We start from the raw sequence: 14,853 nt of genomic DNA on the forward strand, positions 1-14,853 counted from the left end.
TAATCCATTCTCATTTCATAGCCTGGGAGACTGAGGCTCAGAGAAGAGCTGACTTGCTAAAGTCTACATAAGTGAGATGAGAGAATGGATTAAATAATTTCTCAGATCCCTTCTGGTTCCAATAGGACCAGGGCAAAAACCCATTTGTTTGACTCCAGACTCAATGTTCTTCTGCTACATTATGCTATATGTCTCTTCTACTTTTAACTCTGCCATGAACTTCTTGTGTGACCTTGAGCAAGTCATGTCAATTCTCTGCCTTGGCTTCTTTATTAATAAAATGAGGAATTTAGCTTAGGTGACTGCTCAAGTTTCTTTCTCCTCTGAAATGCTGTGATTCTATGAAGCCCTCTGTCATTTCCACAGATTTCAACTTCCATAATGTGAAAACTAATTATACTTCTTTCTTCAATAAATTGCCATGATTAAATAAAAAAAGAACAAAAATTATTAAGCTACATTTGGAAAATGAAAAGTATTCACAGCTCTGAGGTTGGATCAAAATTACCATTTGCACTTAAAATGAGAATGACTCACTAGAGCATCCATCTTTTCTAATAAGAACCATGCACATAACTTACACTTTCTGGAACACAAGAAAACTTCTCTGAAATCATAAAAGGCACTCCATCCATAGCTGAAAAAGGAAGAGAAAGCACACATTAAAATTATCTACAGCATCAAGGAGACTCAGAGCTGAAGAGGCCTCAGAGGTCCTCTAGTTCTACTCATGACTCAGAAGAAAGGCTTTCTAGAACATCCCTGACAAACAGAATTCATCCTCATCCTCCATCTGAAGACATTTAGGGACAGGGAACTCTTTACCTCCTGAGAAAGCACATGCCATTGATGAACAGAACTTCTGGGAACCTTTCCCCTTCTAGTGACTTGACATCTATCTCCTTGTCTCAGAGCTCCCTCTCCTTGCTCCTGCTCTGAGGCCAAGCAGAACAAATCTAATCCCCTTTCCACATGCCAGCCCTTCAAATCCCAGAAAACAGTGATCCTTCTGCCCATAAGTCTTCTCCTTTGTTCAGGTCTCACATCTCTAATCTTTCAGGGGACCCTTTTATGGAGTGATTTCAATGACCCTCAACATCCTGGGTCTCCCTCTCAGGATGTGACCCAAATTTTCCCAGTGACCTTCCCAAAGCATGTTGCCCAGAATTGAATATGACCTTCCAGATGCATTCTGACTAGGGAAGACCATCACCATCTGCATCCTGGGTCACTTTTCTTCCTCGGTTGTTCTTGACTTACTGAATTTAATGCCAGAGTCAACTTGAGATTCTAACCTCAGTGTAAGATGGATAAGAATCAACATCCACTGACTTCCCCAAGATGATATGAATATTGTACTCAAAATTACAAAGGTCAGAGCTCCAGCTAGAGGGCACTTTCAAGACCATTTAAAGTCTATTCATGTTTTATGGGTAAAGAGACTGAGGCCCTAATAGCTACATGTCTCTTTATGCATTGGGCTCTGAGGATGGCAATACAAAAAATGCTTGATATTTGAGATTTCGTATGCACATTTATGCTGCTACTGTAATCTCCAAATGGGTAGGGACAGGATCTTATATAAAATTTGTGGTGTACTCAATACCCCACTTAATAAAAGCTTCCTGAATGAAGGTTAGGGAGATACTGTCCTCTAATTTAATATGATGTAGTAGGAAAAGAACAGATCTGGGTTTGAATCCTGCCTTAATACTTAAACATGGAAAAATTGTAATTCCTCTGACTTCAGGTTCCTAATTTGGAAAATATGGATAATAATACCTGCCCATCTCACAGGTTTGTTGTGAAAACACATGAGAAAAAATATTCAGTCATCTATCCATCTACCATTTCTTAAGCATCCAATATGAGCCTGGTACCACATGAGGTGCCGAGGATACCCAGATAAAAAATAAACAACTCCCACTGTTAAGGAGCCTACATTGTATTGGATACATGGAAAGCACTTTGCAAATTTTAAGGTATTATATAAATGCCAGTTAGTATTATTATATAAAAGTGCTTTGAAAACCTAAGGAGCTACATGAATGTCAGTTATGACAATTACCATTTATTAGTTATATGGCTTTGTAGAAGTTACTTCTCTTATTTTTTTATCTATAAAATGAAAGAATTGGGAACAGAAGACCTCCAATGACCCTTCTTGATTTTTATTTCTATGAAGTCCTATGAGTTCTCCTTCAAGTTTGAGAGAAAGTATAGGAACAAAAATTGATGTCTTCAATGGATTAATAAAACAGAAGAGAACCCTGAAAAAAATCATGCTGTAATGAATTATAGACCCAACCACGCAGTAGGGTAAAATATGCCCTGTTTTAGAGCTAAAAGTCTCACCAACTAGAGAGATATTTCCTTTGCCATAATCCCTAAAGCCTACTTCCCTGTGCACCATCAACACATCACTAACTTTAAAAACAGTTTGATGAGGAAATTGGAGCCCAGCAGGGATCTGTACCAGGTAAATGACCTCTGATCCATGACCACTTTACTTCCCAGGGTAATTTTATTCACTGGAGATTAGAAATGAGGGTTATAACATCAAATTGACTTCAATAATCTATTATTTTCTCTGTGCTCCCTCTACTGATGCCAATCTCAATACTTTCCATACTTTAATAGGAAATTTTCCTAAGTTCCTATAGTTGAAAAAATTAATCACCTAGTGCCCAGTCTACTGCTGATGAATCCCTTAATGGTTCTGCCAGTCTGATGTGCAGAACCATTAACAACAACTTATATTTATATGGTGCTTAAAGCTCTAAGTGGTACAGTGGGTATGGCGCTGTACTTGATATCAGGAAGACCTTAATTCAAATCTAGCCTCAGATACTTACTAATTATGTGACCCTGGGTGAGTCACTTAACCCCTATCTGCCATAGTTTCCTCAACTGTAAAAAGAGAATAGTAATAGCACCCACCTTCCAGAGTTGTTGAAGACAGAATGAGATATTTGTAAAGCTCTTAGATGTTCCCTCTCTGCCTTTCTTCCCCTCTCCTCCTCTTTCTCTCTCTCTCAGCAAGTGTCTAAGACTGGGAGCTCCTTAAAGCAATGAAATCACAGGTGCTGTCCATATCTCTATCTGCTTTTAATTTTACAAAGTATTTCATATACATTATCTTGCTTGATCTTTACAAAAGTCTTGGCAGGTAAATGCATTTACTATTTATGTGTCAGACACTGGACTAAACACTAAAGATACAAAGAAAGGTAAGCATACTTTTTGTCCTCAAGGAGCTCATATTTAATGAGATGGAAATAACTGGATATATATACAGAATAGATGGAAGACAATCCCATTGGGGGAACTGGGAAAGGCCTCCTATAGAAGACGGGATTTGAGGTGAGTTTTGGAGGAAGTCCAAGAAACTAAGGTGAGGAAGGAAAGACTCCCAGGCATGTGAGATAGCCAATACAAAGGCATGGAGTTGGAGGAAGTATCCATGTGGATAAAATCCCAAATCCTTGAATTGTTGAAGTAATTATTTTCCCTTAGATTATACACTCTTCCATAAAAAATGATGTGCTACTTACTTATGTAGGCTTTAAGTGTTTGCTGTACTGAATGGAACGAGCTGTTTGACAAATCATCACCATGGAAAGTATAGACCAAGTGGCCAACCATCTGTTAGGCATAGAAGAGAAGGGCTTCCTACATTGGGCCAGGTTGGACTGAATATCTCCTAAGACCTTTTCCAACTCTTAAGATTACATGAATTTTATGCATTTCAGGTGATGGTAGACCAGGGGAGAGAGTCTGACACATGAAGTCTGGAATTCCAAGTTGGAATCCTAACAAGGAACAAAGTCAACACAATATTCTATTCAAGGGGCTTTGTAGGGGAGAGAATTCAATTAGATTCAAATATGTGATGAAGACAATCCTAACCCTTAAAGAACACATAACCCAATAGTCTAAAACACAAATAATTGTAATACACAGGTGGGATATAAGTGCCCTAATATAAAGTATTATTGGAAGGGAGATCATATTCAGCTGTGGAAACAAGGGTAGAAATCTGAGAAAATATCATGGGGTGGGGGGTACATTTACATTAGTCTTTGAACTTGGAGATGCAATGCCAAAGAAGGGTGTTATAAAATGTGCTTTCCTTTATTTTGGACAGAAATTAATATCACATAAAGTATCAGAATACTAAGAAACTGTGAAATACTTGAAGACAGGTTATTCCCCTATTATTCTTTTCTTCTCTAGGATAACTCTTCAACCAGCTCTCCTTGTATGACATAATCTGAAAGATTTTCCATTTTCCATTATCCTAGATACCCTCCTTTGGATTGTGGCAGCTTGTTGACTCATCTTCCTAAAATATGATACCTAAAATTGAACTCCCATCTTCCAGATTTGGTCTGTCTTGGATGGAGTCATCAGATCTGTTCCAGTTCTGATCTGGACAACATGCCTCTACTAATGTAGCCTAACATGTGGCTCAGGAACCCCTAAGAATTCCTAAGACTCTTTTGGGGGATTTGTAAGGTTAAAATTATTTCCATAATAAGACTAAGATGTTTTAAATTTTTTTAAATGGTAAATATCAATATACATAACCCACATAAGGAAAAATTCCTTGGGGTGGGTTCCCAATAATTCTTAAGAGGGTAAAAGGTGCTGAGATAAAAACATATGAGAATCATTAACCTAAGATTATGCCAGCTTTTTATACCATGCCATGTCATGCTGTTGACTCACATTAAGGTTTCAGGCTACTAAATCCACTAAATCAGATCCCTTTTAGACAAGTTGCATTTAGACACTCCCTCTCAATTTTCTGGAACCCAAGTAAAATATTTTACATGTATTTCTGTTAAATTTCATTTTGTTAGATTTGGCCCAATGTTCTGGCCTGTTAAATTCTTCTTGAAGACTAATTCCATCGTCCAGTAGGCTTATACTCTTTTCTAGCTTTTTTATCACCTGAAAAGTTTATAAGCATGCCATCTCCTCCTTTTATCATAAGCTTTGATAAAATTCTAACCAGCACAAATCAAGGTGATCTTCTGTGAGCTCTCCCTCTTCTCCCCTAGTCCATATCTCAAAACCCATCGACATCATCTTCCATTATTTCCTTTTTTTAATCCCATTTTGAAGAAGATATAGCTCTTCCCTCTTGCCAAAACTATCCCCTAGATTTGTGCCTTTGATCTAACATGCTTCACACTTGACTGGGACTTTGCCTTTTTCTGTCCTCTTCAAGAGCTATTTTACTATATTCTTTCTGCTACAAATGCTCCTTCTCTTTCTGTATGATTGTCTTCCATGTCTGCCTGTAAAATCTTCTACAAAGGATCCACCCAGGAAGTATCATTCTTTCTATGTTACAGATAAGGAAATTAAGTTTTACAGAGGGAACAGCACCTGCTTGGGGTCACCAGCAGTCAAAAGTGTCAAGGCTGAGATGTGAATTCCAATCTCTGACTCCCTGATTAGGACCCTTTTGTACACAATTCCACTTCACTTGAATGCCAGACAGGAACATTTAGAGCAAGGGTCAGCAACCTTTTTGGCTGTGAGAGCCATAAACGCCACATTTTTTAAAATGTAATTTCGTGAGAGCTGTACAGTGCTCACAGTGCGCGCTCCTGTAACAGCGCCTGAAAAAAAAATTGACTTTATGGCTCCTGCAGAAAGAGCCATTCTGGCCCTCAAAAGAGCCAGATATGGCTCGAGAGCCATACATTGCTGACCCCTGATCTAGACCTTCCCCTTGGACACCCCAGAATGGAAAACAGGGACTGATTTAGAGTATGGTTAATATTTACTGCATGCTGCTATTATTAGTCAAGTAAGTAAACTATTATTAAGCACCTACTACATAGTACTACTGCTGCTAACTCATTTCCATGGAGTATTTTTCTCTCAATTTCCCTGGGATGTAGGTATAATAAGATTTATTCTTCCTGTTTTATAGATGAGGAAACTAGAGCAAAGAGAGAGGCTGAATGACTTGTCCAAGGTCACAAAGCAATAAGTAGAGAGCCAGTTCACTTGTGCTGAAGCCCAGTGCACTGGACTTTTCACTGCTTTAATGCTTTTTCTCCAGGAAAATGGTATTTGCAGCACCATGCACCCATTGTGCCTTACACACAGTACGCACTTAGTAAATGCTTGATTAATTGTACTGAATATAGGGACATGTCCAAAGAAAGAATAGCTTGAGTTTTATTTCCTATTATACAATGCCCAGCATCCTTGTAAGCCTTCTCTTTGTGGGCTGATTTTTTTGGGGAATAGAATACATTCTGGAGACTTTTCTAATATGTAAGTCATTCTCTAATGAAGTCTGGTTTATTTTTCCTAAATGTAACACTGGGAACTTGCTCATACAGTTTGTCCCCTTTCTACCTACGAGTGAGTGTGCATAATAAAATACTACATATTCTGGATAATAATTCCACAGTTATACCCAAGTTGTTTTAGTCTCTCTTCCTCTCCCCCCCAATCTCTGGGCAGGTTGCCACCTGGTCTTAGTGACGCGCTTGTCAATTAGGCCTAGAACACCATAGCTCTTTGCCATTATTTGATCTAGTACCTCTGATCTGTCATCAGATCATGCCTTCAAAAGACCATTAGGGAATCTCCCTAATGTGTCCTTCAGTGGAGACTAAAGTAAAGGCCTTGTTTAATCTCTTTGATGGCTTTTTCTCACCATTTTTTCAATCATCAAGCACAACTTTTTGCCCCATGAGCAAAGCTGATTCAATTCAACTCAACATATATTCATTAAGTGTCTATGATTTGTATGATACACTCTGCTAGGGGTTCAAAGATGGGAAACAACAGATTATCTGCTCTTAAAGAGCTTATAATATGGGGATATGTACAGCACATCATTAATTAATGGCTTATTATGAATACAAATACATTTTTTCTAGCAATTTGTTGTAGACAACTTTTCTCACAACAATCTTGTAGGGTACACAAGATGGGAGAATCCTAAGAGCCCATGCATGACCTGAGGCAAGGGAGCTGGGCAGGAGGAGAACTGCTCTGATATGGGCTGAGGGCATCCCTTCAACCCAGAAGCTGCTGGACACACACCTGGTGATAGACTGGTTGGTTTAGAATATGGATAGTTTGGAATCCTGTATTTGGAGAGATCTTTTTTATATTTTTTGCTGTCTGGTTTCTGCCTTGGTTTCTCAGTAAAACTTTTTTTTTTTTAATTTTAAACCCTTAACTTCTGTGTATTGACTTATAGGTGGAAGAGTGGTAAGGGTAGGTAATGGGGGTCAAGTGACTTGCCCAGGGTCACACAGCTGGGAAGTGTCTGAGGCCAGATTTGAACCTAGGACCTCCAGTCTCTAGGCCTGGCTCTCAATCCACTGAGCTACCCAGCTGCCCCTCTCAGTAAAACTTTTGAAAACTTCAAACCATAGTAGAGAGAAGGGAACTGAGAAGCAGATAGACTTGGGCTGTTTATGAGCTCTTGTTGCTAATGAGTCACTTGACCTTAGGCAAGTTCCCTGCCTCTTCTCTGGGTCTGAGTTTCCTCACCTATCCAATAAGTCTCTTCTGACTCCAATGTTCTATGTTCAAAAGTTCCTCCCAACTGGATAATACCTTATCTGACTGATCTGGGCCCCGGATTTCTCTACCATGGGTCATAGGCAAAGGGTTAGAAATCAAGCTCCCCACCCCACTCCCACCCAACTGGCCAGAAGTTGAATCTCTATAGTGAGGTTAAAAGCTCCAGACGTAATCTTGGGAGGATGGGAGAAAGGAGTGTATGGGGATGGACTGGGCTGAATAAAAAGAAAATAGATGTGGACCTCAAAGAACCCTGAGATGAAAGGGGCCATATGCTTTGCAGTTGTTGGCTGCCACTGCCTACCCCAGCTCTAGGTGGGGTCCTGTATTCCACTTGTTTGGGCAAGTTTTCTGTTTATTTGTCTTCCTCTAAGCATCCTGTATCATGAAACAGCAAAAGAGTCTAGGCAGTTGACTGAAACTTACTGATTTCCTTTGTATACTTGGCTTTTGGGACACTGCCCCCTCCACTTTCCCTTAGTTTCCACTTAGGTGTTTTTCAACAGTCTCCAGGTTTCCTGTGGGGTATTATATTTCCTTTCTCCAACTAATGTCTGCATCTTGTCTTAGTTCTTTTTTCTAAAATTGAATAACTGAATGATAGTTTTTTGGGGGAAGGGGATTTCCTCCCCCACTTTATATCCCTAGACGTTGACTTAGCTTTACCATGGGTTAGTATTACAAAGTGAGTCACACACAGATCCTATAGGAAGTCCTTCTGAATTTTATTTTTTGGATTTAGTTTTTTTTAATTTATTCAGAATAAGGTCTGATATATTCCTGTTCATTGAGGATTTCCCACTTACTTCTTTCTGAGATTATGTTTGTCTTCTTTAATGGCCACATCTCATCTCATACTGATAAATGTTTTGTGAATCTGTGAAGCTAATGGATGTCTCTGGTCTCACAGAAGAGCACCAGAGAGGAAATCAGTGGACCATAAGTTCCATGTGAACCAGTGATCTAACATTAAAGCTAATAAAACTCCTGCAATCTCCGTATGTACTGAGAGGCAGTGTCTCAAACAAGGAGGTTGACCCACTGTACTTGGCTTTAGCCCAGGCTATAACTCCAGTATAGTGCTCAGTGCTCTAAGTGGTATAGAAGGAACTAGGGATGTCTGGCCTGGAGAAGAAGAGACTTGAGTGCTGGAAGGGTTGGCACCTGAAAGAGGGATTAGGTTTGTTTTTGGTGTCAGAGAACAGAAATAAGAGAATGTGAAAAACATTATAGAGAAGTAGATTTTGGCTTACAATAAAGAAAAAAAATTCCTCAAATTAAAGGTGTTTAAAAATAGGAGAGGATGACTCAAGAGGTAGTGAGGTCTCCATCACTGGAGATCCCAGAATAATAGAGCTACAAAGGGCCTTAGAAATTATAGAGTACAAGTTTCTCATTTCAAAGAGGTGGAAATTGAGGCCCAGAGCAGTTGAATGACATGCCTGTGATTGCAGAGGTAGTAGAGGAATTAAGTAATAGAACAAGAATTTGAAATCGAATGCTCTTTTCATCACACCATGATGTACCTTAATAGCAGTAGCTTAACATCAAATTGTTTGAATTTCATGGAACTATAGATTTAGAATTGTAAGGGATCTTGGAGTCCAATCCCTTATAATGGTCAGGGGTGATGATATAGAAAAATGACTGCTTGGAAAAAGGTGGAAAAGAAACATTTGCTCCCTAATGGGGACACGGCTCTCTCTAACCTACTTTACTGGGTCTGTCCTCTTATTGCTGTGGGTACTCCCTGGATCAGGACAGCCATGCCTTTTCATCACGTGGGATGCCATGGGCTTCCAAGCTGTACATGGAGCTGTAAGCTCTGCAAGGCAAGCTCCAAAGCCCCCTCCCCTGCATGACATCTTTCCCAATTCCTCCCATCTGCACTGGTGCTCACTCCTCTGAAACTACCTTGCACTTATTGTACATTTATTTTACATGTACATCTTGTTTCCCCACATAGAGTGCAAGCATCCCAAAGGCAGACACTTTCATTTTAGTTTTTGTAGCCTCAGTGCTTAGTAAGAAGGATTGGAGGCCTTCTTATGGGTCTTTTAATATTTTCTGGATACTAGTCCAACACAGGCTTGTGACTTTGGAGCAAAAGCCAGACGACCATTTTCTGGTGACGACCTGTAGTGGCTTGGGGGGAAAAACCCTTCCTTTTTAGGGGAAAGTAGGACCAGATGCTACCTAAGTCCTTTCCAATACTGCACTGGCATTCTAGTCTGGACTCTGCCGCCAAATTGCTGGGTGACTTTGGGCAAGTCACTTCTCCCACCCTTGACCTCAGCTTCCTCATCATAAAACAACATGAGATTTGTTGAGGGGTTTCTCAACTGGGTAGGGGTTGGGCAAGATGTCTTCAGGGGTTCCTTCTGAGTATGTGATTCTGTAACTAGGTTATCTCTAGGGCACACTTCCAGCTCTAACACATAATGTCTTCAAATCCTGATGGTGATTAAGAGGAGGTTGCTCCTCTGCTCCCCACCCCCTCAGCACTCTCATAATACACTCAGAAACCTGCCTCTCATTTCCCTTCAGCCTTTGTGGTAGTTTTTTAACAAAACGCTGATACACGGCATTGGAACAACCCACAGCAGATGAAAGCAAGGATGTGCCAAAGGCTCAGTAGCGCAATTAGCATTCTCCTAAACAAACGAGCTTCAACAGAGCTGTAATTAAGCAGGCCTGTAATTAAGTATATGCCCTTTATCATAACGATCATGCTTAAAAATGGCGTGATGCATGGAACTCTGTTATTAATGCTGTAATCCCAAAGTGAAGTGCCAGTACATAGAAATCAGAGTGTCAGGCCCGTCACCAGACTGTTTGTAAAATACATTAGAGAAAAAAATCGGAAAACAATGAGCTATTCAACTGTTCTTTTTACAATCAGGCACTGGAAGTCAAGAGGATTCCAAATGCTTACAGATCTTGTGAGGTTTAAACAAATAAAGAACTAGTGTGGGGTTGCATTTATTCCTGCCCCCTTCCCCATTCTTCCCCCTACCAAGGATTAGATGGGGAAAGATTGTTTTTCCAGGTAACCCAAATACCTGCACCCGCTCCAAGATAGATGTTCTCAGAAAATGAGTCGAATTTGCATGCTGTATTTGTTTAGACATAAAGCTGGTGTCCTGCTGGCCCCGGAATACTCCGCCATGAATCTACTTCTTCACAACATGATAGGAAAGGAGAATACCAAAGCTGTAATTCTATCTGAATGGGAACTTCCATTGACGGCAAAGGAAGGCCTCCAGAATCATCCCCCCATTTCTTCTAAGTTCCTACCTTGTGACTTTTGATAGTGGGACCTAAAGGCACTGGATGAGGAGTCTGAGGATCTGGGTTTAAATGATGAATCTGCTACCATCTGCAGGACTTTGGGGAGACAACTTCCCCATTCTGGATCTTAGCTTTCTCCTCCATAAAATGTGGGGGGCTGGCCTACAACGATCTCTGACATCACTTCCAGGGCAAAATCAAGGGGTTCTATAAATCAGAAGAAGCTATTAATTTACAATTAACACCTACAACAAACTCAATCAGTCCTTAATAATAGTTCTCTGACCAACCCAGCTTCACAATTTATATTTGGATTTGGTTCAGACCTATAATTTCACTGATTTAGGGAACTCCCAATGAGGAAATTTAGGTCTGAGGGAATTGCCTGGGGGCATTGAGAGGTTAAGTGATTTGCCTAGACTAGAGTAACAGAGCCAATGACTGTAATTGAGAGAGGACCTGAACACAGGTCCTCCTGACTTTGAGGTTCATTTTCCAACCACTCCACCATGATGACTCTCCTCTTTTCGCAATCATGTGTTTGGTTTATATATTATAACTATTCCCCACTGAAAAATTGTTTGGCTGATCACTCATTTATCCCATGGTTCTGATGGCCCTGATGGCTCCTTATAATGTTGTAATTGCCAGTATGGCCTTGAGCAAGTCTGAGCCTCTCTCAGGGTCAAAGTTTATTCATTTTTAACATGAAAGGGTTGAAGAAGATGGGCTTTTGGGTATTCTAGGTATTCTACTTCAACCCAGTGGACAGAATTATGTGCAATGGGTAAAAATATAGAGATGTAGAATTTGGCTGCTTTATGTTAGGGAAAATTTCCTAACAAGTGGAGTGGGTTTCTCTGGGAGGTAGTGGGTTTCCCTTCTCTAGTAGTCCAGTGGAGGCCAGACGGCCACTTCTCAGTGATATGATGGCAGGATTCTTAGTCAGGAGGTCCCTTATGGGTCAGAAATTCTGTAATCCTGTCTTTCCTAGCTCAAAATCTTATTATGCTAGGAACATTACAGTTTCCTGGAATCAATTAATAACATTAGGGGGGTTTGCCTATAGTTTCCTGGCTGACAATTTAATTTTCTCATGAGCAGGAAGAGAAGTAATACATTATCAATACATTCATTAAGTTATCACAGTGAGGAAGCTAGGGGCTGATGAGCTGGGGTGGGGGGTAAGATTGGTCTACAGCAGTGGCAGTAGACAATAATCATGTTAGAATCATACCTGGTTTTCTCCTAACCTGAGGCTTTTTCCACATAGTAGATATAAAACAAAACAAAAAATAAACCAATAAAACCCCGACAAACTCAGCAAGAAAGAGAAGTCAGACTTGGGCTGGTGTTCTCAACTGGTCCATTACACAATTAGTTCCAGAGCTATTTGTTTCAGAAACAGGGAAAGAAAATGAGTCAGGTGAAATGTTCTGTGGTGAAGCAGAGCAGATTCTGGGTTTCCTTCTCCTTTGTGTCCATTTCTTTGTGTCTGTGTGTACCTTTAGATGGCTTGTGTTTGGAACAATGCTTGTGAGTTGCCCGAGATCCAGGGCACAGAGCACATAAGTTTTGACAACGAATGATTCTCTGTCATAAGCCAGCAAGCAACAGTCATGCCCCTGATCCCATGCTGTCCCTTGTGCTTGTGTTTGAGGAACATAGATAGTTGAGGGTTGTGCAATTATGATAGGTACATTATTCTCTATAGAAATTTCTGAAAACAAATATTACAAGATAAAATGTTAAACATTTTAAGTTTCTGAAAACAAATATTACAAAATAAAATGTTAGACATTTTAAGCCAAAAAAAAAAACCTCACAAATTTTATTAATAGGGTTTTAGTTGTTACCTGTTTAAGGTAAGTATCAAAGGGTATTAAGTGAATGCCAAATAATATAACTCCAAAAACATGCTCATAGATGATGGTGAACAATGTGATTTATTGGCAGGTATTCATTTTCATAATAAAGATAAATGAAACTAGAGTGGCAGGAAGCCTTTAATTCTGTGTACTGTTCAGCACTGCAACCGGTAAATAGCCTGCTTCACCAACCTTTAATTTTTCCATTTTCCCACTGAATTTCATTTATAAACCCCAAACTTAAGTCCTATATGATTTTCTTCAGAAGGGGGATAACGTGAGTTTCTGTTTGGCCCATGGGGAAAAAAACTCGAGGAATCTTAGAGCCTTAGAGGTAGAAGGGACTTGAGTAGTCACCCATTCTAACCCCTAAATGAAGTAGGAATCCTCAACCATGGTCTTATCTGTACTGAGTTTTAATCAAATAAGCTAAATGCCATTTTTGTCATTCTGGAATATGAAGTACAATGCACCCTATGCTGAAACAGTCAGGAATTAATCATGATACAAATGAGCAACTTTACTTGAGCGTCTGTATTGTCAATATGGTTTACTGCTGAAGCAGTGCTATTTAATCATACAAAGTTAGAAAGGGACCTCAAGGCCACCTGAGTCCAACCCTAACATGAAGCATGAATCTCCTCCAATGCTCTCTCATTCATTCATCTCTTCCACAAGCATGCATTAAGCACAGGAAACTACGTGGGCAGAGCACTGCACTTGGTGCTGTAGGACAGGAGATGCAAACACGGGTAATCATGACACATGACAAACAGTGCACATTAGCATGGGAGAGCTAAAAAATAAAGCATTTTTTGGAGCTTGTGCCTTGGGTGGGGAAGGGAGGGAACAAACATTTATTAAGCACCTACTATGTGCTGGGCACTTTGCTAAGCGCTCTACAGATGTTTCCTCTTTGGACCCTCACAATAACCCTGGGAAGTTAGTAACGAAACACCTCGCTCAGGATCACAGAGCTGGGAAGGGTCTGGGGCCATGTTTGCCTTCTCCTTACCCAGCCCCTCACCTGGAGTCAGAAATTCATCTCGATCAAGGGCAGGGGCGGACATGCTGCTTCCCTATTTGGTAAACCCCAGCGGCAACCCATCACCCCGGGATCAAACAGAAGACCTTTCGTCCCATGGCCAAAGCTCTTCCCAGTTTGGCCCCCTTCTCATTCCTCCTCCAAAGAGCCTGGCACTGCAGAGGCTGTTCGCCACAGCTGGGATGCTCTCCCTCCTCACTTCCCTGGCCTTGCTCTGTGGGCACTTCCACCTTGGTGTGCTCGCCCCTGCCTCCTCTAGGAGCCTCAGAGCTCAAGCATAGGGACTTTGTCCTTTCTTTGAATCCTCAGTGCTTAGCATGGCTCCCTGGCACATAGAAGGCACTTAATATTTGTTCACTCACTCCTATTCTTTTCACTAAAACAGACTTGAAGAGCCAACCGGCCCATTATCAGCAATGACCTCCCTTGAGTCTTCCCTTTCTGAGAGGAGACTTTCTCAGCATCAGCAACAGTTCTTGGAATGAGATGATTTTTTATTTTCTTTTGCCTGACTTCACCAGGTCACTGGAGTGGAAAGGGACCTTTAGCGGAGAAGTTTGAAAAACATCCCCCTAAAATGTGTTGCCTCAAACTAGATCTAACCCAGGATAGGCGCCTTACCCCTACTCAGATCATAAACAATCTCACTGGATCCTCACAGCAACTCCCAACCTTGGGTTGCAAATAATATCATCCCCATTTTACAGACGAGGAAACAAGAGGCCCTCATTGTGAGGCACCTTCAGGGCTCTCTGCCCAAGGCCACATAGTGAGTGACTAATCAGGTATTTGGTCTTCTTACTTAAATTTCTCTCTGGATGATGCTACAGACACAGTAGAGGTGCTCTCACTTGTGGGGGGGGGTCTCCGTAGATTCTATGCTATGGTGACTCATGGTGGAATTTAGAGGGTGCTGTATGGAAGGCATTGTGATAGAAGTAGGTGAAGTGCTAAATCTGAGTTCGAATCTCACCTCTTGACACTTGTTGGCTGAGTAACCAGGGGAAAGTCTCTTCAAACCCCTGAGCATCTGTTTCTTTGTCTATGAAATGGGGATTGTGGTGCCTGGGTTACTCTGGG

At 40.8% G+C, this 14,853-nt stretch overlaps 1 protein-coding gene across 1 annotated transcript in view; it reads right to left on the reverse strand.

Annotated features, from left to right (window-relative positions):
* MVB12B (multivesicular body subunit 12B) overlaps positions 1 to 14,853 on the reverse strand; it is a 310,868-nt gene that overhangs the window by 40,888 nt on the left and 255,127 nt on the right. The window contains exon 8 of the mRNA XM_044664228.1: positions 582 to 637. Within this exon, the coding sequence (XP_044520163.1) occupies positions 582 to 637 (56 nt within the window). The remainder of the gene's footprint in view (positions 1 to 581; positions 638 to 14,853) is intronic.

This window comes from Gracilinanus agilis, chromosome 2 (genome assembly GCF_016433145.1).
Source record: "Gracilinanus agilis isolate LMUSP501 chromosome 2, AgileGrace, whole genome shotgun sequence".
Classification (NCBI taxonomy): domain Eukaryota; kingdom Metazoa; phylum Chordata; class Mammalia; order Didelphimorphia; family Didelphidae; genus Gracilinanus; species Gracilinanus agilis.